This window comes from Hippichthys cyanospilos, chromosome 7, assembly GCF_059441005.1.
Source record: "Hippichthys cyanospilos isolate Australia breed blue-spotted pipefish chromosome 7, RoL_Hcya_1.0, whole genome shotgun sequence".
Classification (NCBI taxonomy): Eukaryota; Metazoa; Chordata; class Actinopteri; order Syngnathiformes; family Syngnathidae; genus Hippichthys; species Hippichthys cyanospilos.
The window spans coordinates 23,612,800-23,639,772 of record NC_142375.1 but is presented as its reverse complement, the minus strand read 5'-3'; the positions used below and the strand labels follow the sequence as shown (position 1 = coordinate 23,639,772).

Here is a 26,973-nt window from a genome sequence, read left to right as displayed (position 1 = left end):
TATATATATATATATATATATATATATATATATATATATATATATATATATATATATTTTTTTTTTTAATATGTATTTGATATATTTTTAAGGGTTAAGGAGCTTTTCCACTCTAAAAGGGGTTGTGTTAAAATCAACATCTAAAAGACCGAACCAAACACCTAAAGACCCACAAAAAAAAGACACAATAAAACAACAAACCCAAGTTGTGTTTTTTTTTTTTTTTAAATAAAAAATGAAAAACATAGCTTGATCAAATTGACCCTTTACTGACCAATATTTGGGTCATTTTTGTTTTTATAGAGTTCACTTGATATCCACGAAATGCAAATTTGAAATGAAGCGGCGACTCCCCAACAACGACTGCGTTTAACGCAGTCCTGTTGCATAAACGATTGATGAGATGAAAACAAAGAAAGGCTGAGGCGTCCTTTGATGGTGCTGCTGCTTTTATTTATTTATTTGTCTTCATTTTTCATCATACATACACTTGGGCATATCACAATGAAATATTAAATGAGGTGAATATTTCATAATGGCGCGGAACATTCTTGAAGCTTCCCGACCGCCTTTTCTCCAATTCCCCTGCCGCGACATCAGGCTAATCCCGCCCCTTTCTTTCCGCCTGTCAATCACACTGCGAGCCAATGAAACGTTTGCACTAAAAATGTCCTTTTTTTAAGGTGTCTTCTACGCTAAAAGAACATGCTTGTGTGTGTGTGTGTGTGTGTGACTACCGCGGCGTGCCTGCGTGCGCGCGCGCGCGCAAACACGCGAAAGCTAAGAAAGCGTGTTGCCACGGCAACAAGATCCCATCAGAAGGCGGGCGCTACGGGTCTGTGCTGCTGCTGCGTCAGCTTCTGCGGGTCCAGGGTCTCGGTGAAGGGCGGGGCTTGGTAGGGCTTGGTGGTCACGATGGTGGCGCCGTTGGCGATGGGGTAGGGCGTGGCTCGGGCGTGGCCCGCCCCTCCGCCGGCGTCCAGGTGCTGCCACGTGAACAGGTTGGCGTGCGAGCCCGACAGGAAACGACGCAGGGCGCTCAGCGTCAGCACCGTCTGTCGGAGCGCGCGCGCCCCGAGACAGGTTAGCGCCCGCTAAAGTCGGCAAAATGCCACCGTTTACGCGATTAGTTCCGCGCTACACTATGATAAACGTCATATTTTACGTGTTCAAAGAACGCGTCCACGTTTTATCCAGGAAGTGTTTTTACCTCGTCAAAGTTTTAACGTCATACGTCTCGCGCTTTTACTTGATGTCATGTCGTAAATCTCACGTTTTTTGTTTCGGTTTGGTGTTACGATACTATGATCAACGTTTAGCGTGATATTTTACATTTGAAAGGAGTACGTTTCACATTTTACATGACGTCTATTGAGAAATTGCTTTGACGCGATACATTTCGAGTTTTGACGTCATATGTCACGTTTTTACTTGACGTTTGTTACGTCGTAAATTTCACGTTTTTTCAGTTTAGTGTTACAATACGGTACTATGATAAACTGCAGATTTTTACGTTTTACAATTTAAAGGAATACGTTTCGCATTACGCATGGCATTTATCGAGAAATTGTTTTGACGCAGGTCTCTTTCGGGTTTTGATCAATTCTTTGCGTGCAAGTTTTCAATGTTTAATTTTGCATTTTATCGTTTGTCACAACCGGAGAATTAATTTTTACGTCATCAATTTCAAGTGTGATGTGTTACACATTTTTATGTTTTTTTTTTAATGTTACGTGTTTAATGTTGTAAATTTCACGTTTTTTAAGTTTATTAATGTTACAAAGACGTAAACTACATTTTGACCTGATATTTAACATTTTGACGGAATAAGTTTCGAATTTGTAAACGTTTTACTTTTAGGCCCTTTCTGGTTGCGATAAATTTCTCGTGTATAAGTTTTCAATGTTTCACATTTTATGGCGATAGTGTGAAAAGTTAGGGTTACATTTGAACGTAAAACCTTCTTTCGTTTCAAACGAAGCGGCTTTACAGCTTTAGGTTTCTAATCTTCCATGCAAAATAACAAAACGTTGACGATTTTTTTTTTTTTTTCCCCCTCCACGTCAAGACTGATTTGAAAAGCGCGAAAATTCTAAACGGATTAATGGTAACCATATGGAGGATTTGTATTGGTGTGGGTTGCGACCGACCCATGTGATGATGGAGAAGAAGCAGAAGGCGATGGCGGCCCGGGCGGCGTCGGAGCCTTGCGACAGCGGCAGTTCGTCCGGTGACGTCGCCTGCCATTGATTGGCCAGGAAGCAGAAGCCCACGAACCACAGGAAGCTGGCCACGCCTCTCAAGCACAAACAGGAAGTAGTGAGCGTTCAAAGAAGCCCTGAGGTTTTGAAGGCGGCTTTTGAGCCAGGGTCAAATTTTAAACGGAGGCTCTGTCGATTGAAAATGGTTCGAGACAATGTTAAGGTATCGAATTAGGGTTTCAAACAAGTTCCAAAGTAGGATTTGGAGCCGGGTCTGAGATTCAAATTGGGGTTGTTTTGGGCCTTAACAAAGCAGAATCAGCTGACCAGTTAGCTTTCGAGCCAAATTTGAGATTTAAAAGTAGCCGGGATTAAGGTTGCCAATCGGCCTTTAGGCCTTATTTGTCTCTTTGAATGAAGACCGCGGTCTCAAAAGTTTAACGGTAGGATTTCAAAGAAGGCTAGGCTTTCAAAAGTCACAAATTCAAAAATAGGGTTCAGTCGGGCTTAGAGTCTCGAGTCAGGGTATCAAATATGTTTTCTGAACAAATGTTGTTGCTAAGTGGGTTCGAAGTCACGTTTAACCCTCGCGAAGCTGAAATTTCACCCAAACGGTAACTTCGCGACCACTCGGTTATCACATTACCGAAAGCGGGCCATCCCTGGGCTGAAACGACGCGGAAGAAATGGACCGAAAACGGTCCAAATTAATTGCACCGTTTCCAAATTCATTGGACCATTTAATTCACGTGCGGCTGTGACACCCCGTCGCCATCGGGGTGAAATTTCAGCTCCCCGCCGGCCGTCTCGTCTCAACGCTTTTCCTTTGAGGCAAAGAGGAAAGGATTTCCCTCGGCGGCTACCTGAGCAGACCAGGTCGAGCAGCACGGCGCGCCGTCTGTCCGTCAGGCTGCTGAAGGACGGGAAGACGGCGTCCAGAAGCAGGAAGAAGGCGCTGGCCAGGAAGCAGGCCACGCCCACCGTGACGCCGAAGTTGCACGCGTCGGCGTTCTTGTTGAACACGCACAGCAGGCGCTCGCTGCCGATGTTGACGTAACCCTCGTTGACGATGCAACTGAACACCACGATGGAGAACACCTGCCCGACACTTGTCTTTAGTTGTTGTTTTTTGTTTGTTTTTTGTTTTTTTACGCGGACACGTTTTTTGCAAACGCCCGACCCTCGTTGAGGACAAGCGCGCACAAAAACGGATGGATGACATCAATGGGTAAGTGAAAACAGGTCAATTCCGCCTGAGTTTAGAACGTCTGACTGCATTTGAACGCACCGTACGTCTCCCGTGCATCTCGACTTTCGCCAACGTCGGAGACTAGCGAATCACTTTCCATTCGTTTTGCACTCGCGATTTTTTTCGCGCTTTAAAATGCGCCAATTAGATTTCGTGGCATACAAGGGGTGACAAACATACGGCCCGCGGGCCGGGGGAGCTTTAATAATAGTTTGTGAACTATTTTTAGCAATGGCATCTAGCTTTGTCGCGCTACCGCAAAGCCTAGCTGTAATGTTTCGGTCGCCCCGAAGAGATTTCCCGGTAGGCGGGGCTTGCTTTCGAGCCTTGTGGGATTGTAAACAATCGGTCTTGTATTTCTTTGGAAATGGATTTTTACAGCTCGGCGCAACTCATATGGGACGCGGCGTCGCGACTCCCGCATCTTCTGTCGTGTAAATCTTTATCGTGGGCGCCACCCACTGTCCAAAATGAGATCCCGCCGCAGCACCATTTGATTCCATTTTCTTTGCGCTTCACTGTACTCCTTGCAATGACGACATCGTTTGATTTGTGTGCTTTTCTCCCTCCGGATATTTGAGGTTCGTCGTCTTGGTTTCGATTTGATATTTATTTTATTATTATTATTATTGAATTCATTTTTAGGTCAGTTTTAACATTGGCTGTGATGTCTTCTTGGTGAGCTTCCCACTTCTGTCAGGAAAAAAAAAAACATTCTTTGCGCTTCGCTGTACTCCTTGCAAAGAAGTTGTAGGAGCGCATATTTTGAATGGCGCGTTTCATTTTTTTCTGTACGACTGCATTTCATTGCGTTTACTTATTTTAGTCCATCGTATGGGTTCTATAGAAAATTCGATCTTGAAAAGTTTCATTTTCAATTCACAGTTTATCAGAATCAGAATCGCCTTTATTGTCATTGTATAGCATACAACGAAATTTGGGTGCTACTCCTTAGTGCATTTGGTTAAAAAACAGAATCGACATCAAATTGACAGGTTTTAAGATCCATAGTGTGATTTTTGCTTGCACGGGGATGGACTTCTTTTTTCTTTTCTGAGTTGACAATAAAAGCGTTCTATTCTAGACTGTTGTTTTCAAACGCTATAAAGGTACCACAGCGCCTCAGTTAGGTAACGAGCAATTTGCCAAGGACCGCCGATGAGCGTCATGAACATGCAACTTGCAGATGTGGACAAAATAAATAAAGTAAAAAATAAAAGATCCCCTCAATGCGGAAATCGATGACTAAATGTTCGTGACGTTTGCGCAACGAGAGAAAAGATGAATGAGGATGAAAATAACGATTTTAATGGTGATGGTGAACGCGATGCAGACCCCCCCCCCCCCCCCGCCTTTTTTTTTTTTTTTTTTTCCAGGCGCTCACCCAAGACAGCAGCCTCAAGATGGTCCTCGGATGCGTGAAGAAGGCGACCGGGTCGAAGGCGAGCTTGCCGGCTTTGGCGGCTCCGTAGGCGGCCGCGGGCTCCATGGCGGCGGCCGGCACACGCCCCCCCCCCCAGCCCCACTGCAGGCGCTCCTTTTGTCCGCCGACACGAGAGGAGGACGCGGAGACGGCGGCAGCTGCGGGGCTGCTGTGCGCAGCCGCGGCGAGACTCGCTGTGACGTCATAGCCAGGCAGGCCGCCGACGGACGCGTCGATTCCAAACGTTGAGCCTTTTCCCTCAAATCCTCATTTTCTCTTCCAAAAACTCCGATTGACTTACATCGGGCGGATTGACATTTGAGTGAAAACGGTTGATTGCATTTGACCTAAGTTAATTCATGACTTTTAATACTTTATAATAATTTTTACTCGTTCCTGATTCGTGATCTGTGTATATTTTTGATACATTCAAGTATTCACAAAAACAATCATTATTATTCGTATTTTTCTTTTTTTAAATAGTTTTTTCAGCGTTGCCATTTATATGCTCATTTCTCACGAATTCAAAACATCCACACGCATTGCATTTTTCTCTCCTCATTTTGTAAACGCTTGAATATTTGTTTTCCTTCGACTCAAATCGTTCATTGGCATCAGCTACGTAACGTAAGTTCACGTGATTAACACGCACAAGGACTTGAAAAAACGGTAGCCTACTTTAAGACATAGCCACCAACTGGTCTCTACCGCCACCTACTGTCTTGAGGTGCAACAAAAGTCAACCAAGAATTTTCTGTTTGCGGACATAGTTTGACCATGGCACGCTCAACGGAATGTTGCAAAAATGGCGGGAAAATCAAGGTCATGAATCCTATTCCAATAGCTGTAATGAAATTGGACAATGAAGAATCGTGGCATTTTGACAATGTGCGCGTTTGAATCATGTCGAATCTATTACGTTGTCCTTTTGAGTTCTGATCGGAGTTCTGTTCTTCGCAACTTAAGTGCTGCTTTGTCTGTTTGTGCGTGACAGTTCATCTTGTTTTGTTCTTTGGAAGTGACGTGGATTATCCGCACGTCGTCGATGTATTTGCTTCCTATGTTTTTGCTTGAACACGAAGCGTGTTTTGGAAATGATGCGTGGCGACGTGAATTATTCGCACAGCCATATCAAAGTGAGAGGACGATTTGATGACGTCGTCTTTGCCAAGAGGATTTTGTATGACGCGTAAAGGCTTCGTCGCGTTGGCTGTCCCGAACCTGCGCGTCTTTGTGACGTTGACTTTCAAGGCGAAGGGCAAAGCTCCCGGCTCGTTCACTTCCATCTGCAGAGGAGGAGGAAGAAGACACCTGAGCCGTGAAGGATCCGGATAGCGGTCACGACGATGTATCCGGCCCGTCTCCTGCTGGCCTTCGTCGGCTTTTTCTCATCTCTTGTCGCGGGTGAGTAACGACGCTGTTCTACTAACGTCAAACTTTTTTTTTTTTTACGCAGTTTAGTGGTCGACGAAAGCTACTTGTAAACTGCTGTTCTCATGCATGCAAGTGTTTTTTTTTTTTTTCTTACTTTCCCCGGGGGGGTGAAATGATTCCAGGGCGGATCAGAATCGCTTTTGTACGACGCAACGTGTTTTAAATTCGAAACGATTTGGAATTGGGAAAGCGAATGGAGCGCTGGAACGTTACATGTGCCACAGCGACCTCTAGCGGCGAAATGTAAGCTCACGTTCACCTGACGCCTCACATTCAGAGCAACCTGTTCTGTATATTTAAATTGCAAATATTTTACTATTATCATTGATAATTTTGCTTTTTTCTAGCGCGTGTAGGAAAAAATCCTATAGCAGAATCATCGCATCAAAGAAAAAACGTTTCTTTTACTTCCCCCGACACATTTAAAAGTATTGTAATGCAATTGTATTCATTTTAACCAATTTTCAAAAAGGCCTCACATTTTCTTGCCGAGACAGTTGATGTTGGAAGGTGAACCGGGACGGTCACGTGACACCGCCTTTCTGCTCCCGACCTGGAAACAATGTTTCCAATCGAGCTTTCCACCTGCCTTTGGTATGTGCCGAAAGTTTGCTTTGCTATCGCCCAGGAAAAAGTTCGAGGCCTATGGGGGAGTATAAACTGCCCAAATTAAACCCGTAAACGTACCATGAAAAATGAAACCGTCATTGAACGTTTCATCAGCTAATTAAATGTCGACAATTAAAATTGTCATTGATAAATGAAACGTGTCTTTGTTCTTAAGAATGTTTTTAAAAAATGTATACATATTTTTTTCTTTCTTCCTTGAGCAATTTCGTCGCAGTATTCGTCTGAGTACTCATTCATCAAACGTGTCTTTGTTGTGCATGACGAAGATGGCACGTGAAACGCTTGGGACATGACGTAAATCCCGAGCTTTAGTCAAGTTAACGTTTGGTGGCCGATTTAGATTTGCTTTGTCCTTTTTGTTCCTGTCACAGATACAATTTTAGGTGTATTTGTACAATTTCTATGGGTAAATAATGACTCGTAGAATTCACTATATCTCATCAAGGTGTGACTGTAGATAAACTCATTTCATCGCGGATCTTCCAAATGTGTCCCCAGCCCATCCGGCGGACACCGAGTGCGACAAGGACAACGGGTGGAAGCCGTTCCGGGACCATTGCTATCTCGCGCCGCCGGGCCTGGCCAAAAAGTGGATTGATGCCGAGGACCACTGCGTCAAACTTGGCGCTCACCTGGCGAGCTTCCGCTCGGCGGCGGAGCTCGATTTTATCTACGGTAAGCACCCCGAACGGCAACTGTGGATTCCCCAACTTTCCGGGGATGATCTCGAGTTCTTCAATTTGGCTTCAAACCGACCGCCGCCTTTCTGCATCTCAAAGGTCTTGCGGGAAGGTCATGGCTGGGAATGAAGGCGACAAAGTACCCCAAATATAAGCACTTCGGCTTCGTTGACGGTTCCCCTGCGGTAAGTGGATCGATAAAGCGTTCTCCCTAATCGTTGGCGTTGGGAAAGACGAGGCTTTGGGCTAATTGCAGAGAAAATGCGTACATGCTATCGGCTACATGAGAACGAGCTGGCACTTTCTTCAACCGAGATCAGATTTAAAAGGAAGAAGGAACGTTTTAAAACACTATTGATACAAATAAAGTGGGCGACTCGGATGCCAGCGCGGGCATTTGCCATCGAGTGAAATGAGTGTAAAGGATGACGTGCTAACGCCGCTTTCCTCATGGGATGCGCAGGACTACTTCCGGTGGAACCGTGGCGAGCCCAACGACATGGGGGGGAACGAGGACTGTGTTCACTTCTGGCCAGGAGGAAATCTCAATGACGTGGGTTGCGATCTTTCAATGCCTTTCACCTGTAAAAAAGGTCCTGAAGTCAGGGAACGGCGGCCCACTTGGCATTACTTTCAAAGCGGGCTCTCATGCGGAAATCTCTTGCGCCCCGTACAGCCCAAAACCGCTCCGTGTTTCCAGTCCCTCCGCTTTGTCCCGTTCCCGCTCCCGTCCCCGGACGGAGTGGAAAGTCCTCTCCGACCGAAGTCAAACTCCCGTGCACGCTTCTCGCGACCTCTCGATCGGTGAGTTCTTTGGCGCGCGAACGCCGTCGAAGGCTTTTTCAGACCCGGCGAAAGCACGGCGGTACCTCCGGATAGGAAGCCGTTTCGATCGGCTCCCGAAAAGCCCCGGCGACAAAAACGCACAATGGGGTCTAAGCAAATCTCGGGACGTTCCTTCTACGGAGAGTTTTTTCGCGTATGTCCGGGTGCCGCTGTCCTGTCCTCCCACTCTCAGCCGTTTCGCGCAGCCCGCACTCAAAGTGGAACTTTCGGGCCGTCTGGCGGCAGGCCGCAGCGTCTTCATCAGAGGACGATCGGAAGCGTCCGAGAGGTGCGGCCGCGCTCCCTAGAAAGAATGGCTGGCGTTACCGTGACGACAACGCGCCTTTGAATTTGTTGGTCCGCCGATGTACGTCGCAGCGCGGAGCTGGCGCTGGAAACAAAGGAGGGCACCGCGCTGCATCTGGAATTCGGCATCGAAGACGGAAAGCTGCAGATGACCGGTGAGATCGATACCAAAGGCGGTAAGCGGGATATCAAAAAGGAGAGCTTCCCCCCGGGACCCCGAGGCGACACGGAGGTGAGACGACGTCGGCCGCCGCGTGTCGGTAGCTCGCTACGTTTGCGGCCGCTCTTGGTTTTCTTGGTGACGTGGTCTCGCGGCCCAGGTGATCATCCGGTGCTACGACGACTACTTGGCCGTGAGGGTCAACGGGCCCCCCTGGGTGGAGTTCAAAAACCCGGCCGGCGACGTGACCCGCATCGCCATCCTGAGTATGTTGCGCAGCTTCTCGATGATGTACGTCGGGCTGATGTGACCAGAGTGGAAGCGCTTCTTCCTGGACTGGCCATTTTTCCTTGTTGAAGGAAATGATTCATGATAAATGGTTTAAGAAATGGAAATGACTGGTCCTCTTGATTTTCACTGTGCCCTGCCAAATGCCTTCAGTTTTATTTTGAGAGTGGTCAATTGATTACTTATGTGTACATGAGAACACAATTTGTTGCATAAGCATTGCAGGCATGCATTCGGAGAATATGAGAACGAGCTTCAGCTCAGTGCTGCAAAATCATTACAGGCATGCATTCAGCTTAAAAATGGTTTCCGCGTGGAGCGAACCATTACTTTTTAACTGCTTTTAGAGGGGTTTTGGATTTCATAAGATGCAATCGTACCCAGGCGAATCCGCTCATAAAGCTAAAACTAGTAATCGCTCATTTAGAGAACAAACTACCACTGTTTTTCGATTAACGCGTGGAAGTGTTTAATTCACTTTTATTGACAATGGTCCATAATTCACTTTTATCGACAATGGTCCAGTTCTGGTGTCTCCACCGCAAACCAGCGACACGCTTCCGTGTGGAATGAACCATTGAGCGGAATTTTATACGATTTTTTTTAACTTCGAAAATAATTGAAATGTAAACAAAAAACTAACGTGCGTCTATTATTTACATACAAAATACTATCGCGTTTTCAGTGAATTTGCGTCAGAAAACGTCAATTCATATTTTTTGACTTCCGTGTCTCCCCCCTCGGTCGAACGTAAATCGGCTGCGCCCCAGAAGAAAAACAGAAGCGGACCTTTTCGGAAATAATACAAGCGTTTGGTCATCAGCTGTCCGAATTTCCCGAAATGTCCCGCTTTGTTGTTCATATTATTGCTGCTGTATGTGCAGTCGCGTCGTCACAGTTTGTCCCGCCGGTAAGTTACATTTGCGAGTCGTTGACCAAGTCATAAGAATCTGTGCCACTTCAGACTTAACCTTTGGAATGACTCGATTTATTCATTTGCAGTTTACAGAAGACTGTCGGACGGGAATGTATCCTCCGAGTGGGCCCACGTAAGTCGCGTTTTTTATGCTAATGTTGTCATAGGCAGCACAGCATACAACAAACTTTGTGTTTGGTAAATGGCAGGCGGTGTGCCGCGTTCAGGTGCATCTTGTTAAAGTGATACTTCCCATTATTTCGTGCCAGCTAAAAATGAAAAAAAAAAAATAAAAATCTTGCCCAAGGGTGACTGACATTTGGAGTGAATAGAATAATTTACAGCATTGTGAAGCTGCTGAAAATTAATGTTCTGGTTTTGAAAATTAAAGTTTCTGCCAAATGATGTCCGAGGGCCTGTCCCTAAATGGGGGAAATCAATCGATTGAATCCCAAAGACATATTTTTACGTTTTTCTGTTTTTGTTTTTTTTTAAGTCCAGAAATTCAATCGGAGTTTACCTATTTTATACAGATTTTTAAAAAAGAATCATTGTCTAAATTAGGGTCTAAAATACTTGGTACTAAATTAATTGCGAAAACAGGCAATTACTGTAAGTAGTTCGGTACTGATGTAATGGGTTACTCGAAGTACTGAAGTATTTGACTCATAATTAATACCCAAAGTAATCACTTTTGTAGTCATCTCGATTAATCGATTATGTTATTTCTTTAGTACCTAAAGAGTTTTTGATTATTTTAATCCTAGTACTACGAGTAATCTATTACTTAATTCCTTAATTTCCTGAAGTGTTGTAATTGATTGTGTAAGTACTTAACGAGCCAAAGTAATCAGTTGCTCATTACTGCTGCATTCAAAGTAATCAATTTTTACAATACCTTATTACATCAAATAATTGATTACTTATTACTTAATTACCTAAAGTAATCAATCACTTTTGTAGTCAGTTACCTAAAATAGTTACGTTATTGTTGTAGTATCTAAAGTAACTGATATAGTACTTCAGTCCCAAGAGGAATCGATTATTTATTGACTGAATGTAGTTGATTATGAAAGTACTTAACTACCCAAAGTCATCATTTACTCATTACTGTATCACTCGAAGTAATCAATTCTGACTTCATTGATCGATCAGTTATTACTTAATTACCTAAAATAACTAATCACTCAAGAAATGGATTTATTTTTTCATTGGCCGCAGTATCTAAAGCAATTATTTTAGTACGTCGGGTCCGAGAGCAATCGATTACTTAAATACCTAAAGTAAGCCTCAAGATTTAATTACACCTGCATTTTAACGCAGTCTAAAAAATGAAACTAAGGGCAAACAAATGTGTGGAAAATGTTGTATAATAAGTTAAACTAAGGAAAATGATCAATGGAATCTGGAAACCTGCTCCAAGTGTTTGAAGTCCAAATGAAATTCAGGTTTCAAAGCGCAGTAAGCTGGTACACCGTGGACCTGGACTTGCCACCTAAGGACAGATGGACAGCTGTGATGGAGGACAAAAAGACAGAAGTACGACATCTTCCCAGGCTCCTTATTTTATTTTATTTTATTTTTTATGATGACGATTATGGCGCGGCGCTTATGTTTCCATGTGATTTTTGCGTCCAAGTTAGTGAGCGTGATCCAAGCCGTGCGAGATTTGGCCAACGCTTTCGTTCCCGGCGGGAAGCTCATCGAGCTGGTGGACGTCACTCTGGTGAGGAGCTGGCCTTTCTTCTGGCCTTTTCCCCAAGTTTCACTCCAATACGTTTCCGTGTTCCACGGCAGCCTTTGATCGCCGACACCCTCCCGTACCCTTTCGGCGACGAAATGAAAGGAGTGGCCGCCGCCTCGGGAGTTCCTCTCGGTAAGCGCTCGCTTCGTTGGGTACGCGAGCTATCGCTAGCGATGGCGCTTCTGTCGTATTACGAGGCGGGAGATTAGAGGCTTCGCGTCGGTGTTTGCGTCGTAATTTGGGGACTTTGCGCCTCGTGTACAGTGGGATCTCTACTTAGGAAATTAATTTGTTCCAAAGCGGGAATTCATAGCGTGATTTTTTTTTTTTTGTAAGTAGAGGTGCTTTTTACATGTAAATGGACTAATCCGTTCCAACCCCCCCCCCCCCTCCCCCCAAAACGCTCCTAAACCCTTTAGATGCAAAATATTCATTGTAACAGTCGATAATATGAATGCAGTTCACTTATTTGCCCCGAGATGGCGCCGGTATCTTGCCGGTGCATTCGTAGAACTTTGTTGAGGCCGTTTTCTTTGTACATTTTTTTTCTTTTCCATTTCCAGTCATCTATGCGTCTTTTAGGTCCACCGGAGCAATATTATTAGTTTTGGGATCATTTTGAGCATGTAAGTTTCGTTTAGTCTAAGGGTCATACAAAGTACTTCCCGTGTTTTACGCTAATGTGCAAAGGACGTGCTAACGTCAGGCGTGACGGGACGCTAGTTACCTCGCCGTTCAAGAGGATATCTGAGGTTATCTGCTTTTTCTTGTCGTATCATGACATTTTAGAATGCTTTTTAAACAGCTCTTTCTTGAAACCGCATCACTTTTTTTGAAGGCGAGGTGATCCTCTTCAACATCTTCTACGAGGTGTTTACCGTGTGCACCTCGGTGATTGCCGAGGACGCTAAAGGTCAGTCATCTTCTTTTAAGATGACCCGCAAGTAGGATCATATAAAACCATATCTAGACCAGTCAACCTTTTTTTTTCTTGTGTGGATAGGAAACCTCCTGCACGGTCGAAACCTGGATTTTGGTTTGTTTATGGGGTAAGGCCGCAACCGTATCGCATTGGGGGGCAAGAAGGTCCCACCTTGTCCGGCGGAGAAGTGCTGGCTCACATTTGCGTCTCGACGCTCGTCAGATGGGACGCGAAGAACAAGTCGTGGGTCATGAGCGAGCGGCTGAAGCCTCTGGTGGTCAACGTGGACTTCAGGAGGAACAACCGCACCGTCTTCAAGTCCACAAACTTTGCCGGTTATGTCGGCATGCTGACCGGCGTCAAGCCTGTGAATTCACACGCGCGCCCAATATCAAAAGTTTACACACCCTCATTGGAATGTATTACTTAGTTCAAGGTCGCGATGGGAAAACGAAGCACCTGCGCTAACCTTTTTGCTAACCGTATTGGATTTCCCCTAGCTCTTGATCCAAGCGTGCCATCCAGAGTCGTGAGAAAATAGTAGTGCTTCACGAAGCTTCGAAATGTTCCTTCGTTCCTTCCGTCTTATCGTTGTTGGAGACGCGCTTTTGTTCGGGACGCGTTCAAGTCGGCCGGGAGTTGGCACAAACCCGCCGCCGTTTAACCGTTCAAAAATAAAAGTTCAGCTAATCCGGTCGCTAAGTTGGACACGTCAGTTCCTTTTAGTCCTCTTTCCTACTTTGAAATATTGAATTTATTGGAATGAAGTTGCGCGGAAGGCTTTGAAAAGTGTCTCTTTTTCGTATGGTGAAAAAATGGCATTCGAACAGGGGTGTGTAGGCTCGCTATAGTCGAGCCAAATCGGCATTTGGCCCCCGCGCCTCCAGTCAGACGCCTGCGTTCGATCGCGGCCGTGCCTGATCATGTATGTCGTCTCCTTTCTCAGAACGCGTTCACCCTGACCATGAACGAACGCTTCAGTTTGGATGGCGGATACGTCGGTCGGTGACTTTTCTCCTCGAACGACGACGAATTAGTATCGTTCATTTCTGCGTTGATATTTCTTCATTTATCCTCCTAATTTATTTTTTTTTCCCTGGGCTCTCTGACTTTATTTCTATTTATTTCCTGCCATTTCATGTACCGTATTTTCCGCACTATAAGGCGCAGCTAAAAGCCTTCATTTTTTGAAAAAGCTGAGGGTGCGCCTTATAATCCGGCGCGCCTTATAGTGCGAAAAATGCGGTACATACATTCATATATCCAATCATACACGCGGCAAAATTGTATCCAAGATCTTATTCAACGTATACATCATTTGTATCTTCAATACTATATTTTTATGATGATTTTTGAGCAAATTTGATTCAGTACTTTTCAGTTCTATTTATTGAGGGTGCGCCTTATAGTGCGGAAATACGCTATGTCTCTGTATGATTTGGATCAAATGCCATATTTATAATTATTTATGACATTGTCTCACTTTCTATGGTAAACAACTTTTTTTTTTTAAACAATGGCTTTTTTTCCTGCGAGTTTATTGTTTTATTGTTGAAAATGAACGCTATGACCTCACGCAGGCATCCTGGAGTGGATCCTCGGGAAACGAGACGGGATCTGGATGAGCTTCCTTACTCGCTCTGTACTGGAAAACGCAACCAGGTATTTGAGGTTTTTCTCCTTTTTTCCACGAAAGAAGCTCAAGCTAGTATAATTCGTTTGCCGTGACGTTCAAAAAAAAGGGGAAAATCGACCATTTTGGTTTGTAGCGGAATTTTAGGAGCCTTTTAGCCATTTCCAGAGACAGCGTGGCGCCTTTGTCGTTTTGCGACGCAGCTACGAGGAAGCCAAGTTTCGATTGGCGCAAACGAAGCTTCTGGCCCCGGCTTACTTCATCCTGGGAGGAAACGGCACGGGGCAAGGTTGCGTCATCACCAGGTCCCGACTCGCCAGCCTGGATGTCCTCGAGTAAGTCACATGTTTGGCCTTCAAAAACAACTTACATATGGTTAGGACTTGACCCCTTTTTTTTTTTTTTGTTCCTTCAACAAATATGACTTCATTGTCGAAGAAATGCTACTTTTTTCATGGAAAATTAGCATTTGTTTTAAATAATCATAGGTGGAGTTATGAAATTATATCACATGAAAAATGCATTCAATTCTTGAGGAAAGGACACTTTTTTTTGTGGAATACGTATTTTGTACTTAAAGTACATCAATATAATATAAGATATATATTTATTTATAAAAATATAAACTATATATTATATAAATAAAATATGTATTCATCTTAAAACTCAGATTTTTTTCTGATATAAATTCAGCTTCATTAATGAACAAAAAACATTTTATCCATGTAAATGACATTCTTTAGTTGTTTTTTTTCCCACCCACCAAATCCTGACTTGATTTTGGGAGGGGATGCTACTTCATTTAAAAATTGTGTTGTTTTTTTTATAGTCGGTATTTTCTTCACATAATTTCACATTTTCTTCATTTGATTTCAACTCCTCGACAAGGCCAAGCGGCAGTCGGCACTTTGTGCGATCGACGCACACTTTGAGCTTGAAGCAAAAAAGAGAAGCTGTAAAGTGGACTTAACAGTCTTGCGAAAGCTTTGATTGCTCAACGAACGAGTGCGAATGATCGACTATAAAAGCCAAAGTGCGTCAAGGGTGTGTCCCCCCCCCCCCTTTCCGTTGCGGAGGATCGATCTGAAGCAGGGCCGGTGGTTCGTGCTGGAGACAAACTACGACCACTGGAAGGAACCGCTGTTCCTGGACGACCGGCGGACGCCCGCCATCAAGTGCATGAATCGAACCACGCGCGCTGTGAGGAGAACGCCGTGACACGCGTTTTATCAGGGATGTCCCCGTCACGTTGTTTTTTTTTTTTTTTTACATTTGTTTATGTGTGCGGAAACATTGGAAAAAGTGGCTCGTAAAAGCAGTGGATTGAAGCGAGGAGCCTCAAACGTCTAAACGCGAATCCGCCGGCTATTTACTTTATAGGAGACATAAAGATATTGTTCCTTTAAGGCCACACGTGTCAAACTCAAGGCCCGGGGGCCAGATTTGGCCCGGGGGCCACATCATTTTATGTGGCCCGCCGAATGCTATTTAGGACTTCAAATTTCTGGCTAAAATGCCAAATTTGCAAGCTGTCCTCAACCGTTTCAAATTCTTCCGAAACAAAATGCATTTTTTTTGGTACCGATCCCCCAGTTTTTCAAAACGAAGCAAATGTGTGACGATCATACTTAAAATTTTTGGGACTTGGCGTTCACAACGGCCCTCTGACAGAAACCGTCACTAAAATGTGGCCCATGATAAAAATGAGCTTGACACGCCCGGTTTAGGCGCTACGGTATCTATTTAGTTTCCTGGCTCTTCAAAATAATGACATTTTCTTAACCTTTGACCTTTTTTTACCCCCCAATTCCGGTCATCCCAAAGCGCGCCGGGGCCCGATTTCCCATCGCGTGATCCGGACATCCCTTGATTTTACGCCGCCCTCTATAGTGTATTTATCCTATAAGACAGCAACGTATACGTCGGCGCGCTCTATTATTCACGTTGTCATACTTACGTGAGTCATGTGACTTTTTGGCAGAACGTGTCTCTGAAGACCCTGTACGACGTGTTGTCCACTAAGCCCGTGCTCAACAAGGCAAGTAGTGACAAATGGAAGTTTTATATACATAATGTATCAAAATCTTATCTTTTTTTTCTCTCGACACGCGGCAGTTAACGACATACACCACGCTGATGCAAGTGTCGTCCGGCACGCTGGAGTCGTACATCCGCGACTGCCCCAGCCCCTGCATGCCCTGGTGAACTCATCGCCAGCCCATCGCCTCCCCGCGGTCCCGCCCGCCGGAAACGGCCACTCAACCCCTTCCCTTTTAGAGCACCCAATTTACGAATTGTCGAATTGTCTTCCTGTTTTCGGGTGTCCAACGGGTTTGATTTAGAAGCGCGGCGACGGCTCGCAAAAGTCAATCTTGGCAAAAATGATTTTTAGTAATAGGTCAAAAAAATTTCGAAATTCGAGGGGCGATCTTCGGCCACGGGGGCGTTTTGTGTACCTCTTGGATGGAAAGCACATTCATCTATCCTTTGGAGCTGCAATGTCATTTTTAAGCAACAATAACGCCAAAAAAATCACTTCCGAAATCCAGCGATCAACTCTCAAGTAAACGATGGAATCTTTTACCAAAAACGCCTCCCGTTTTTATTTGGGTGCGGATCGACAAGAGGGTGGTGAAAACGCAAATTTGACAGGGGGGTGTCCAAACGTTTTCATTTCGGTGCCGCGTACAGAAAAAGGCAAGTGCGCGAGGGCCACTTTAAAAGGCTCCGAAAAATCTTGTCCCAACGTCAGTTACGTTCCAAGCAAACGCGTTAAGCCGCCGCGGAAAAGCTTTCCGTGAAAGTCGACGCGGCAAAATATCGAGGAAGTCCCCCGCTCGACTCGGCTTTTAGCGTATCCTAGAATTGAACGCGAGCTGCGTCAGAGCCACCCCGACGGCACATTCGCCACCCGAGTCCTGGAAAGCAAGCGCCGGGAAACGCACGTTTGTCAGCGTTTTATTGACTCATTTGAACAACTCCGCCTCGGAAACTTTTTCCATTCGTAGCGATCGCCGTAAAACACAAGTGCAGTATAGAACGGAAGGAAAAAAGGAAGAAAAAAAAAAAAGAAAAAAAGCAGAAGCATCATTTGGTGATGGTGTTTGCGTTCATGCTCTTCCCGCTTCCGCTGAGCACGATGTAGGGCGTCTTCTGCGACTTCTGCTTCTCCTGGAGCAGCGCCACGGTCCCCAGCGGCGTGTCGCTGCTGCTCATCTTCTTGAGCAGCGCCTCCTCCTCCAGCTTCTTCATCCTGCGCTCCGTCTTCATCTTGCCCGAGCCCTTCCCGTGGAAGCGGTGCGAGAGCTGGCGGAAGGCCTCCTTGGGGGTCAGCTTGCGCCCCGACTCGTCCACGTACTCGATCTTGACGTCGGGTTTGTAGCCGTCCTTGTCCTTGAAGTCCTGCGTGAAGCCGCGGTACTCCTCGCGCCGGCTGTACTTGTCGTCAAAGCCCATCTTGTCCTCGATGCAGTAGTTGTCGTTGGGCAGGGCGCCCTTGGTGGCCTTGACGCGGGCCACTTTTTGCACCTCCGTCTCCAGCAGGCCTTTGTTCTTGCACAGGTGCAAGGCGGCGGCCAGGCCCGAGTTGACGATGGGCTCCTCGTCCAGGATGGTGGCGGAGGCCGTGGCGAAGTCGGGCTGCTTCTGCTCCTCGTCCAGGTTGACGCTGCTCCAGCCCACGTTGTCCTCGCCGTCCGAGTTGGACTCGCCGCCGCCGCCGCCTTCCCGCTCCTCCTCCTGCTCAAAGTCCATCATGTCCTCCTGATCCTCGCGGTTGCCCGACAGGCCGTAGGTGGGGATGTCGCCCAGGGTGCGGCAGAACTCGGAGGTGGCGTTGAAGACGATGTTGTTGCGCTTCTCGCCTTCCTTGTCCCCGGCGGCGGCGCCGCCGTCCTCGTCCTCGGCGAGCCGCTTCAGCCGCTCGGCGATTTTCTCGCCCGAGTCCTTGAGGAGCCGCTTCTGCCGCAGCTTCCTCTGCTTCTCCAGCTGCTTCTGCAGCTCCTGCTCGGCCTCGTCCTCCTCCAGGACGGCGGGCTCGGGCGGCGCAAAGTCCTCGTCGTCGCTGATGTCCATTTCCGCCGTCCTGATGTCGTCCGACATCCGCGGCGCCTCCGTCGTCTCCTCGGGCCGCCCGCCGCCGTCCTCCCCCTCGTCTTCATAGTCTACTTTGCGACCTCGCCCGCGCGTCCTGGACCCGAAGTCCGTCTTGCGCGAGTCGTCCATCAGCAGGAAGTCGGCCACCGTCGTCTTCTCCTTCTTGCGGATTTTCTTCACGCGTCGCTTGGTCTTTTTGAAGGCCACCATCTCCTGAGGCGAGTAGTACTCCGACGCGATGGCGAGCGAGGGCATCTGCAAGGACTGCGCCTGGCTGCGGAGCGTCTCTCGCATGACCTGCAGCTCCCGCTCACGCTCGCCGTCGGCCACGCCGCCCGTCTTCAAGCGGAAGCTCTTCTTCTTTTCGCCGTCGATCTCCTCGTCGTACTTGGACAGCACGGAGCGCGACTTGAACGTCACCATGTCCTCCACGCTTTCCTCCTCCTCGTACGGCTTGTAATCGGGCTTCCGCTTTTTCAGCTCCACGTTCTTGTCCGCCTTCTCCTTGTCCACCAGCCCCACGTTCTCCAGCACGTCCTCCTCCTCCTCGAGGACGCCTTTGTCCTGCAGCGTGAGGATGACCGTCTGGCCCTCGCCAAAGGAGTCCACTTTGTGCTGCACTTTGAGGCCCTTCAGATCCCGCGCCGTGTAGGCGCTGTTTTTCCGCCCTTGCCCAAACTCCTCCTCCACAAGGTTGCTCACGCCAAACTCCTGGTCCATCTCCTCCAGGAGTTTCGCTCTCTTCTCCGCCATCTCTTTCTCCTTTGCCGCCTTCCTGCTCTTCTCCACCCAAGCGGTGGTGTCCTCCAGCCAGTCGTCCTCAGCCAGGGTCTTGACTTTTCCGAGCTTCTGGTTTAGCAGGCGCTTCTCCTTCATGGCGGCCAGCTTCTCCTTGATGTCTTTCTGCTTCTGGATGAGAGCCGGATTGATGGTCTCCGCCACCAGCGGTTCCTCTTTGGTGCCGAGTTCCTTCTTGTTGTCGTTCAACTCCAGCGGTTTCAGACCCAGCTTGGCTCGGAGCTTGTTGGTCTCCTCGATGCTGAGGGATGCGTCTCCACTGGCGGACTGAGTTTGTACCTCGCCGTTTCCATCCTCATAAGCCTTATCCAATTTCTCCTTCTTGATGCGTGGCTCCCCGCCGCTCCTCTCGCCTTTGCTGCGGCTGTCGCGTCCGCTCCTGTCCCTGGACGCGGAGCGCTTTCGCCTGTCCTTGTCTCGATTGCCATCGCGCTCCGATGCGTCTCTGTCGCGCTCCTTGCGGCGGTGTTTTTTGTGCTCGCGACGGCGATCCTCGGCTTCCCTGTCGCGACTCTTTTCCTTATGTTTCTTCGACGAGCCCATTGTTATTCCCTCTGCAGTGACAAATCTGCAACACATATCCGCTTGTAAACATTAACGATTGCGAAAAGATGACGCTAGCTTCGAATTGCTAATGAGCTAGCGTCCATCTTTCGCTACATTAAAAGACTTTTTACTCACCCAGCAAATAGACGAGAAAGAATCGGCGCCCCTTGGTAGATACGATGCAGATCTTCGTCAAGACAAGTAAGCTAACAAATCATTTATGTACAATTTTTTATTTTCGTCTTAGCTCGGATCACGAGCGACGAAACGCGGACGACACAATCGCACTGAACAAACCGCTTCCGGCCGTGCGAAATCACTTCACTGCCATCTACAGGTCAGGATGATCATTGCAGTAGGAAAGATTATACTGTACTGTTGTTATCCGAAAAAATCATAAGCTATCATTGTGAGCGAGTTCAAGGGTAGTTAAAAATAGCTGCAATTATTAACAAATATATTGTAAAAACTACAATATGTTTCAAAAGAAAAAGAACGAATTCCACTTTGAAAGAGTACCATAGTCATCTTATTACAATTGAGATACGAGGACTTGAAATGTGCCCAAGGCTTCTGGAACACCCCATACATTTTAATTAAAAAAGCAACGCCATATTTGCCAATTTCAAGAACTATTTTTTTAAAGAAACGTGACATATTCACTAATATTTTGGTTCATTGGGCTGCGATGCGAATTGATGCAGATTAATGACGTTGGCTGAGTCTAGTGATGTGACGTTCGCGAACGGACCGAGTCTTTTAAACGGCTCTTCAATACTAACGACGGGAACCGAGTCGTTGCAAAGAACCTTTCAACTCCCCCCGCGCGATCTGCATTGTCACAAATCTCATTGTGTATTTTATATGTCAAACGTTGGTGCTTCAAAATATAAAGAAGGGAAAAAACATGATTATTTTTTCTGACTCTTTTTGGTGAACGGCTCCCGAATGAACGGCCCCCTTTAGAGAGCCATAAATCCTATCACTTGTTGATTTTAGCTTACTGCTCGGGTCGGGGTGATTTTTACACACTGGGGCACACTAACGTCTGATTAACTTGGCAACATGTTGAGTTTAAATCCCGAAAACAGGACAATTAGCCAAAATAATAGCTTGATCCTTTTATCCCCCCCCCCCCCCCCCCCCCCCCAACGTTTACACTGTATCTTTAAAATTGGTCGCGCCTTCCTTGTCGCGATTTAGTGACGACACATTGATTTCCGGACACCTGCTGGTTGAGCTTGGTTCAACGAAGCTTGCAGATAGAGTACAAATATTGCATTTGTTTACACGGAGTAAACGCCGAAGAAGAAGAAGAGGGGTGATTGTAAAGGAATTCCTCACATGGATTCAACGAGGGAGAAAAAAAAGAATTAAAAAAAAAACGTACATCACAACGTTAAGCTACGGTGATTGTCATTCCTATTTTCTGAAATGTTGACTTGCGTGGATCGGTTTATCTCGACGATAGTAGTTGAAAGTGGGGCTAACTTGTTTGCTATTTTGGATTGTTTGTACAAGGTGGCTTTATTTCGGCTGTTTTGGGTGGTTAGTATCGGAAATGTTGCTTAACAGCAGGATGCTAATGGCGAGGTGGTGTTAGCCAGGTGTACCCCCCCCTTCCCCGCATACACCGCGTGACGTCATTAACCTCACTATTTTATGTTTCACGCTAGCTTGACAAACTTAGCGGTGAGGCTGATCGTTTGCCACGCAACGCGAGGCGGTTGTATTGAAGTTCAGTCGTTGCCATGGTGATTCCCGGGGCTAGCAGTAACTTCTAAGCCCCCCCCAGCCAGAAAAAAAATGTCCGTTTCGACCTGAGTTTTTCGGTCTTTCGACGTTCGCTTTGAAGAGTTATTTTGCGCGTAAACTGCGTTCTCTTGGCGTGTGTTTTTATGACGCGCAAGTGACGGTTATCAGAGCGTTTCAACGCCCGGATAACTGGTCGAGAAACCGAGTGCTCGGCCCGTGTGAAATCGGCGTCGAAGGTTAGCAGTTGTACACGCCGTGCTTAGCTTCGGAAACAAACAAAAAAGTCAGCCGACGCGTTTGTTTCTAAATGTCAAGTCTTGACATTTTTGTTGTGGGTTTGCAGCTAAACTGGTGGTAACATGGCAACCGGAGGCGCCCCCTTAGACGACAGCGCGGACGAGCTGCACAACTGGAGCGTCGCCAATGCCAGTCTGGAGGACAGACTCAATAACATGGTAAACCCACACTAATTAAACCTACTATAACTTTCTTATCACATTCGGTGGCAGCTATTTACTATCCCCTTTACAAGATTAGCTTTAATATTTCTGCTTTGGTTGGAAACATTGCCGCGAGCGCAATGGAACGGTGTTCTTTTCAAATCCTGAGCAAATTGATTGGAACCTGAGCAAATTCCTTGCTAAATGTGTTACATTTAGTGTTTCAAAACATACAAGTAAGTTTTAGGCAACCAATCAACCAATTTATAGCAGACACATACAAGCAAAATTAAAACAGTGAGAAAAAGAAGTTTTTTCTCGTTTCTTTTTCTTTTATTCATCCAAGATCTATGGAAAATCACTTCAAAGCAAGTACCCATAATCCCGTTCTGTCTTCCTCCGTTGGTCATTGTTTTTGTATGGTTCTTGGACACTGTTAAAGTAACCTTTGCCATGATATCTGTCCGGGGGCGAAAAACAAAACAAAACCGTAAAGAGGTACCTGGAAATGATTGGACTCTGTAAAGAGGTAAAAATACATACATTTTTGTTATTGAAATGATCTGTCATCCCTCAACACTTGTATTTTTCAGGACTGGGATGGCGCGCAGCAAAAGAAGGCCAACCGCTCATCAGAGAAAAACAAAAAAAAGTTGTCTGCCGCTTTGGTGGCGGAAGGCCGGCTGACCAATGACATTTCGCCCAATTCTACTCCCTGGAGCGGTCGGCGGAGGCCGGTGCATGTCAAATACTCCAGCCAGCACTCGGTCCCAGACCAGGCGGAACTGGACAAAATCCACCAGAGGATCCACTTTTCGGATATGGACGAGGTGAGATGAAGCTGCTTGTTTTCGCAATCGTGTAAAAGTCATGCATGGAACATAATTGGAAAGAAAAAAAAGGCCAGACTTTTACCTTCTTTAATCTTTGATGGCAGAGCATCGGTAGCGACTCCCAGGGCCGCGTGACGGCCGCCAACAACCAGCGGCAGCTAGCGGCAGGGAACAAGAAACCCTACAACTTCCCCCAGCTGCACGTCAACACCAACAAAAGCAAGGAGATGCTGCTGCTCCCCGCCGCCACCTCTGCCCCTTCCACGCCCACCGTCGCCAAGGAACCCAAGAAGCAGAGCCCGGCGGCGAGGGACGACTTCACCCCCGGGGCTACCGCCAAGCAAACGGCAACGAGGCCGTCGCGCGGCGGCGGCGGCGGCGTGCCGGCACGCTCGGACTGCGAGGAAGGAGAAGCCACCGTCGTCACCAGCCTGGTAAGACTCGCTCTTCTAGAATTCAGGGCAAATTTGGTCGAAACTAGCACTGAAGGATCAGTCGCGTTTGCAACGTGATTGCGGTGTGATAACATGGGATTTCCTAACTGCAAAAGCTGCAGTTTGAATGCTCGATGAAACACTCGGTGGAGGAGGGAGGGACGGATGCGGGCGGGCCAGTGGGAGGAGGGGGGGACGGATGCGGGCGGGCGGGCAAGTGGACGGACGTCATCGTTTTAAGTCGGTTGGTTTTCTGTTTCACAAGGCCTTAATATGTTTCTGATATGTTCATCCGTTTGGCAACACCACCTCGTGGTTTTCATGCTGAGTGTCTGACCCTTACTCCTACCGCACCTGGGCCCCCTGCGGTCTGTTTTTCAAAATTTGCGCTTGCGGTCCACTTGTTTACATAAGACACGATTTGATGTCACATGAAAAAGTTGGGATCTGTTCCAAGTTGTACGGCCACTGTTTCGTTTGGACGGTTGCGATAATCTGCGCTTGAGTGTCTGATTTCCTTAAGGAACAGTGTGTAAGATTTAGACCGGTTTTCATTCAAAAGAAATAAATTCAATGATTGTAAATGACAAAACCTTGCAAACAAATGTGTTCTTAATGACCAACAGTATGTTTTAAATATAATCATAGGTGTAGTTATATTACATCAGGGGTGGCTCTTCCAGAGGCGGCCGTGTTTGTTCGAGCAACTGCAGCAAATGCAGCAACTGAAGCACCTCCTGCTGGCCGTAATGAAAAATGGTCTAAATCTTACACACTATCCCTTTAATATACGTACAGTAATGTTAACGTCGTACTTGTGTGGCAGTTGCCAAAGCGAATGCTTACACGACTGCACACGAAAGTATTTTGTAAGTTATACATAAAATTGTGGTCTGGAAATTGCCCTTAATAAAGTTCCGTCACCTATGCTTTTTATAGGATCGTTTAATGTAATAAAATGAATTCATAGTCAACTGAGACAACAAAGTAGGCTGAAAGTGAGGCAGAACTGTGCAGCTGTATTTAGGGCAGTTTATAAATACGCCCCTCTGGGTGCCCGCCACAGTTTGCGCCTCTCCCCGTGACCGCCGTTCACTTTGGCCACCACTCATTTCACTCCCTTGCAGTCTTCTATCCACTAGCACCTTCTCACGCCCCCCGACCCTGAATCTTTTGTTCGTTTCTTATGCAGCTGGTGAGCAAGCTGGTGCAGATCCGCGAGTACATCGGCAAGGCCAGCTCCATGCGCGACGACCTGCTGGAGAAGAACGATGTGCCGGCCAACGTGGAGCGCCTCTCTCAGCTCATTGAGCACCTCAAGGAGCAGGAGAAGTCCTACCTGCGCTTCCTACAGAAAATGCTGGTGAGTGTTTTGCCCGCTCTTTTGGCTTTGGTTGTGCTCTACCGACATCGTCTGATTTATCAAATCTCGGAACTTGTTTTGCGATGTGATCACACATTGGCAAAATCAAGCATTACTTGATTTTTAAATTGAAAAATGCATACATCAAATTAGCAACAATAAGATAGCGGACGGGTAGATGAAATGTCTTCCTCGGGAATCGGCATTGTCGTTGATGGCGAAACGAGGCGAGTCTCGCATTGTACATTTGTCACCTGCGCCGATGTGATGATAGGCTCGGGATAATGAAGAGGACGACGCGAGGACGCAAGATTCCGCCGTGGGTTCCGGCTCTTTGGTGGAGAGCACCTCCCTCAATGTCGACGTGAGGTCTTCAGATGCATCCAACGCACCGGTATGCCTCGCCGCACACCTCCGAGGAATCAGTGTTCTGAATATTTTTCCACTTGATGTCGTTTTTTTTGAAAAATACACGGGATTTTGTCACAGTGTGGCTGGCCTGACACATCCGCGCGAGAACAGAAGGAAGAACTAGAGAACTTTCGCAAGCAGCGCGAGCTGCTGAAGAAAATGATGCAACAGCAGGATCAGCTCCGGGCCCTGCAGGGCCGCCAGGAGGCTCTGCTGGCCATGCAGCACAGCGCCGAGCAAGCGCTCGCTGTCATTGAAGACGCGGCGGGTGAGACTCATACCCCTCAAAACGCATGCAGGACTCGTACTTTTACAATAAGGAACCGGCAATCCCACTGTAATTGGTGGAAAAATGACAAGTCAAATACGCCGTCCCCGAAATGTTTACAATCGCAGAGCGTGAGATTTTTGTCCCATCTTCCAGTTGTCACGGAAACAACAGGCAGCGTGTCCGGGCTGAGCATCACATCGGAGCTCAACGACGAGCTCAATGATCTAATCCAGCGCTTCCACAATCAACTGCGGGACTTTCAGGTTTGTTGGATTATTTTTACTTTTTCAGTTTTTTTCAATGAATGGTAAAAGTTTTCATTTCTATTCCCATATTCTATTCCTATTTCTATTCCTACTATGTTAAAAATATATTTCTGAACAAATCAATCACTGGAGTCTGGGAACCAACGATTATCAAGTCGAGTGTTGTCACGACTATGCTCCCAGGAAAAACGGAAGAAATGAAAGCGCACCAATCTCATTCGCGTCGTGTGTTACTTGTACCATGTATACAGTTGATTGTGAAGAATCAGCTCACAGCGTTTGGCTTTGCTCACGCGCCCCCGGCTTGAGGGGCAGCGCGTTGTACGTGCAGTTGAACAAATCGCATCCCAATGTGTGGGCAGACCTGGTCTATTGAGTTAATTGCTTGGTTTAAAATAGATTAAAATTGAGATTTTATTCTGTTGGCCGTGTCAGCCAACCCTATTCTGTAACAGAAAATACCAGAAAATGGGCAAGCATTTGCCATTGTATTCCACAGTAAAAGCAAAGGCTATATCTTCATCAAGGACTACAGACATCTGAGAATATTCGTAGTCGAGGAACTGACAATGTAACGATTCCTCCCTAGACCAAGTCGGTGCCAGACAACCGTCGTCAGGCGGAAAGCCTCTCCCTGTCCCGAGAAGTCAGCCGGTCTCGGGCCCCCAGGACGATGGGCCCGCCTCCACATAGGCCGGTGCTGCACTCTGCCTCCGGGCCCCACGGCGGCCTCGACGGAGGAGCCGCGACCGCCGGCGCCAAGCTCACGAAGCTCCAGGAGCTGCAAGACAAGAAGGAAACCATGGACAAGATCCTCCACGAACTGCACTCCCTCAGAGACCAGACGCTCAACAACAACTCCTGTGAGGAACCCCCAAATCATTAACGGCAGGCCACGTGGTGACCTAAGATGCTTTAATCTTAACACGCGCTTTCTTTCAGGCGGCGCGTTGTCAACGCGGCGCAGTTTGAGCACGGGCGGTTCTTCAGATTGTCCGTCTGCCAGCTGCTCAAATGGAGCCGCTGCCGCCGCTTCTTTTCATCACGTGCTCCCACAACATGCGGGCGTGGTCAACTCCACGGACAAACTCAGGTCAACACAGAAAACAACACGGAAAAAAACGGATCAACAAAGTCCCCTCTCCCAGCTTTGTGATTCCATTCATTTACTGTAATCTAGGGGACAAATGAAATGAAGTTATTGAGCCTCTTTTTTTTAAATTATTTCCAAAATGACACAAGATAAGTGTAAAAACCGTTTGATTTTGTAATTTTAAAAAAATGTTGGCGGTGGCAGTTTCTCGTGGAAAAAAAACATACTCTTACATAGTAATTTGAAAAAAAAAAGCG

At 46.8% G+C, this 26,973-nt stretch overlaps 5 protein-coding genes across 9 annotated transcripts in view; 3 read left to right on the top strand and 2 right to left on the bottom strand.

Moving 5' to 3' along the window:
• Positions 1-431: 431 nt before the first annotated feature.
• On the bottom strand, positions 432-5,049 carry LOC148421693 (synaptogyrin-3-like). Its single transcript, XM_088418607.1, has 4 exons — positions 4,835-5,049; positions 3,065-3,299; positions 2,151-2,296; positions 432-1,055 (listed from the first exon to the last, which is right to left on the bottom strand). The coding sequence occupies exons 1-4, from the start codon at positions 4,937-4,939 to the stop codon at positions 816-818; spliced, it is 726 nt and encodes a 241-aa protein (XP_088274733.1). The 5' UTR covers positions 4,940-5,049; the 3' UTR covers positions 432-815.
• A 999-nt stretch (positions 5,050-6,048) lies between these two features.
• Positions 6,049-9,470, top strand: LOC148421692 (uncharacterized). Of its 2 annotated transcripts, none has more exons than XM_088418605.1 (8): positions 6,049-6,277; positions 7,436-7,612; positions 7,717-7,802; positions 8,081-8,210; positions 8,294-8,421; positions 8,649-8,731; positions 8,821-8,980; positions 9,069-9,470. In XM_088418605.1, the coding sequence occupies exons 1-8, from the start codon at positions 6,220-6,222 to the stop codon at positions 9,216-9,218; spliced, it is 972 nt and encodes a 323-aa protein (XP_088274731.1). In that variant the 5' UTR covers positions 6,049-6,219; the 3' UTR covers positions 9,219-9,470. The 2 variants fall into 2 exon arrangements, with proteins under 2 accessions (XP_088274731.1, XP_088274732.1); XM_088418606.1 differs by lacking the exon at positions 6,049-6,277 and adding an exon at positions 7,201-7,343.
• A 342-nt stretch (positions 9,471-9,812) lies between these two features.
• On the top strand, positions 9,813-17,008 carry asah1b (N-acylsphingosine amidohydrolase 1b). Its single transcript, XM_088418603.1, has 14 exons — positions 9,813-10,106; positions 10,199-10,245; positions 11,561-11,651; positions 11,752-11,838; positions 11,910-11,988; positions 12,695-12,769; positions 12,860-12,905; positions 13,001-13,145; positions 13,725-13,779; positions 14,359-14,440; positions 14,615-14,746; positions 15,488-15,611; positions 16,393-16,449; positions 16,527-17,008. The coding sequence occupies exons 1-14, from the start codon at positions 10,038-10,040 to the stop codon at positions 16,614-16,616; spliced, it is 1,179 nt and encodes a 392-aa protein (XP_088274729.1). The 5' UTR covers positions 9,813-10,037; the 3' UTR covers positions 16,617-17,008.
• A 345-nt stretch (positions 17,009-17,353) lies between these two features.
• sart1 (spliceosome associated factor 1, recruiter of U4/U6.U5 tri-snRNP) lies at positions 17,354-20,162 on the bottom strand. Its single transcript, XM_088418602.1, has 2 exons — positions 19,986-20,162; positions 17,354-19,872 (listed from the first exon to the last, which is right to left on the bottom strand). The coding sequence occupies exon 2, from the start codon at positions 19,845-19,847 to the stop codon at positions 17,499-17,501; it is 2,349 nt and encodes a 782-aa protein (XP_088274728.1). The 5' UTR covers positions 19,848-19,872; positions 19,986-20,162; the 3' UTR covers positions 17,354-17,498.
• A 915-nt stretch (positions 20,163-21,077) lies between these two features.
• pcm1 (pericentriolar material 1) overlaps positions 21,078-26,973 on the top strand; it is a 17,291-nt gene continuing 11,395 nt past the window's right edge. For 3 of the 4 annotated variants that reach the window (XM_088418719.1, XM_088418718.1, XM_088418716.1), the window contains exons 1-10: positions 21,078-21,259; positions 21,949-22,060; positions 22,639-22,875; positions 22,983-23,312; positions 24,505-24,675; positions 24,950-25,069; positions 25,165-25,354; positions 25,511-25,620; positions 26,213-26,486; positions 26,566-26,716. In XM_088418719.1, the coding sequence (XP_088274845.1) occupies positions 21,965-22,060; positions 22,639-22,875; positions 22,983-23,312; positions 24,505-24,675; positions 24,950-25,069; positions 25,165-25,354; positions 25,511-25,620; positions 26,213-26,486; positions 26,566-26,716 (1,679 nt within the window). In that variant the 5' untranslated portion in view covers positions 21,078-21,259; positions 21,949-21,964. Of the gene's footprint in view, positions 21,260-21,727; positions 21,842-21,948; positions 22,061-22,638; positions 22,876-22,982; positions 23,313-24,504; positions 24,676-24,949; positions 25,070-25,164; positions 25,355-25,510; positions 25,621-26,212; positions 26,487-26,565; positions 26,717-26,973 lie in introns of those variants that run through there. The other variant, XM_088418717.1, reaches the window with a different exon arrangement.

Bases quoted from the DNA above. Each gene is read 5' to 3' on its own strand.
- LOC148421692 (XM_088418605.1), top strand. From the start codon at position 6,220: ATGTATCCGGCCCGTCTCCTGCTGGCCTTCGTCGGCTTTTTCTCATCT. The intron at 7,613-7,716 runs GTAAGCACCCCG...TGCATCTCAAAG, and splicing joins GGAGCTCGATTTTATCTACG to GTCTTGCGGGAAGGTCATGG. The intron at 7,803-8,080 runs GTAAGTGGATCG...TGGGATGCGCAG, and splicing joins TCGTTGACGGTTCCCCTGCG to GACTACTTCCGGTGGAACCG.
- sart1 (XM_088418602.1), bottom strand. From the start codon at position 19,847: ATGGGCTCGTCGAAGAAACATAAGGAAAAGAGTCGCGACAGGGAAGCC.
- LOC148421693 (XM_088418607.1), bottom strand. From the start codon at position 4,939: ATGGAGCCCGCGGCCGCCTACGGAGCCGCCAAAGCCGGCAAGCTCGCC. The intron at 3,300-4,834 runs GTGAGCGCCTGG...AGTGTCGGGCAG, and splicing joins TCTTGAGGCTGCTGTCTTGG to GTGTTCTCCATCGTGGTGTT. The intron at 1,056-2,150 runs GTCGGTCGCAAC...GCGCTCCGACAG, and splicing joins TCTTCTCCATCATCACATGG to ACGGTGCTGACGCTGAGCGC.
- asah1b (XM_088418603.1), top strand. From the start codon at position 10,038: ATGTCCCGCTTTGTTGTTCATATTATTGCTGCTGTATGTGCAGTCGCG. The intron at 10,246-11,560 runs GTAAGTCGCGTT...AATGAAATTCAG, and splicing joins TATCCTCCGAGTGGGCCCAC to GTTTCAAAGCGCAGTAAGCT. The intron at 11,652-11,751 runs GTACGACATCTT...TTTGCGTCCAAG, and splicing joins TGGAGGACAAAAAGACAGAA to TTAGTGAGCGTGATCCAAGC.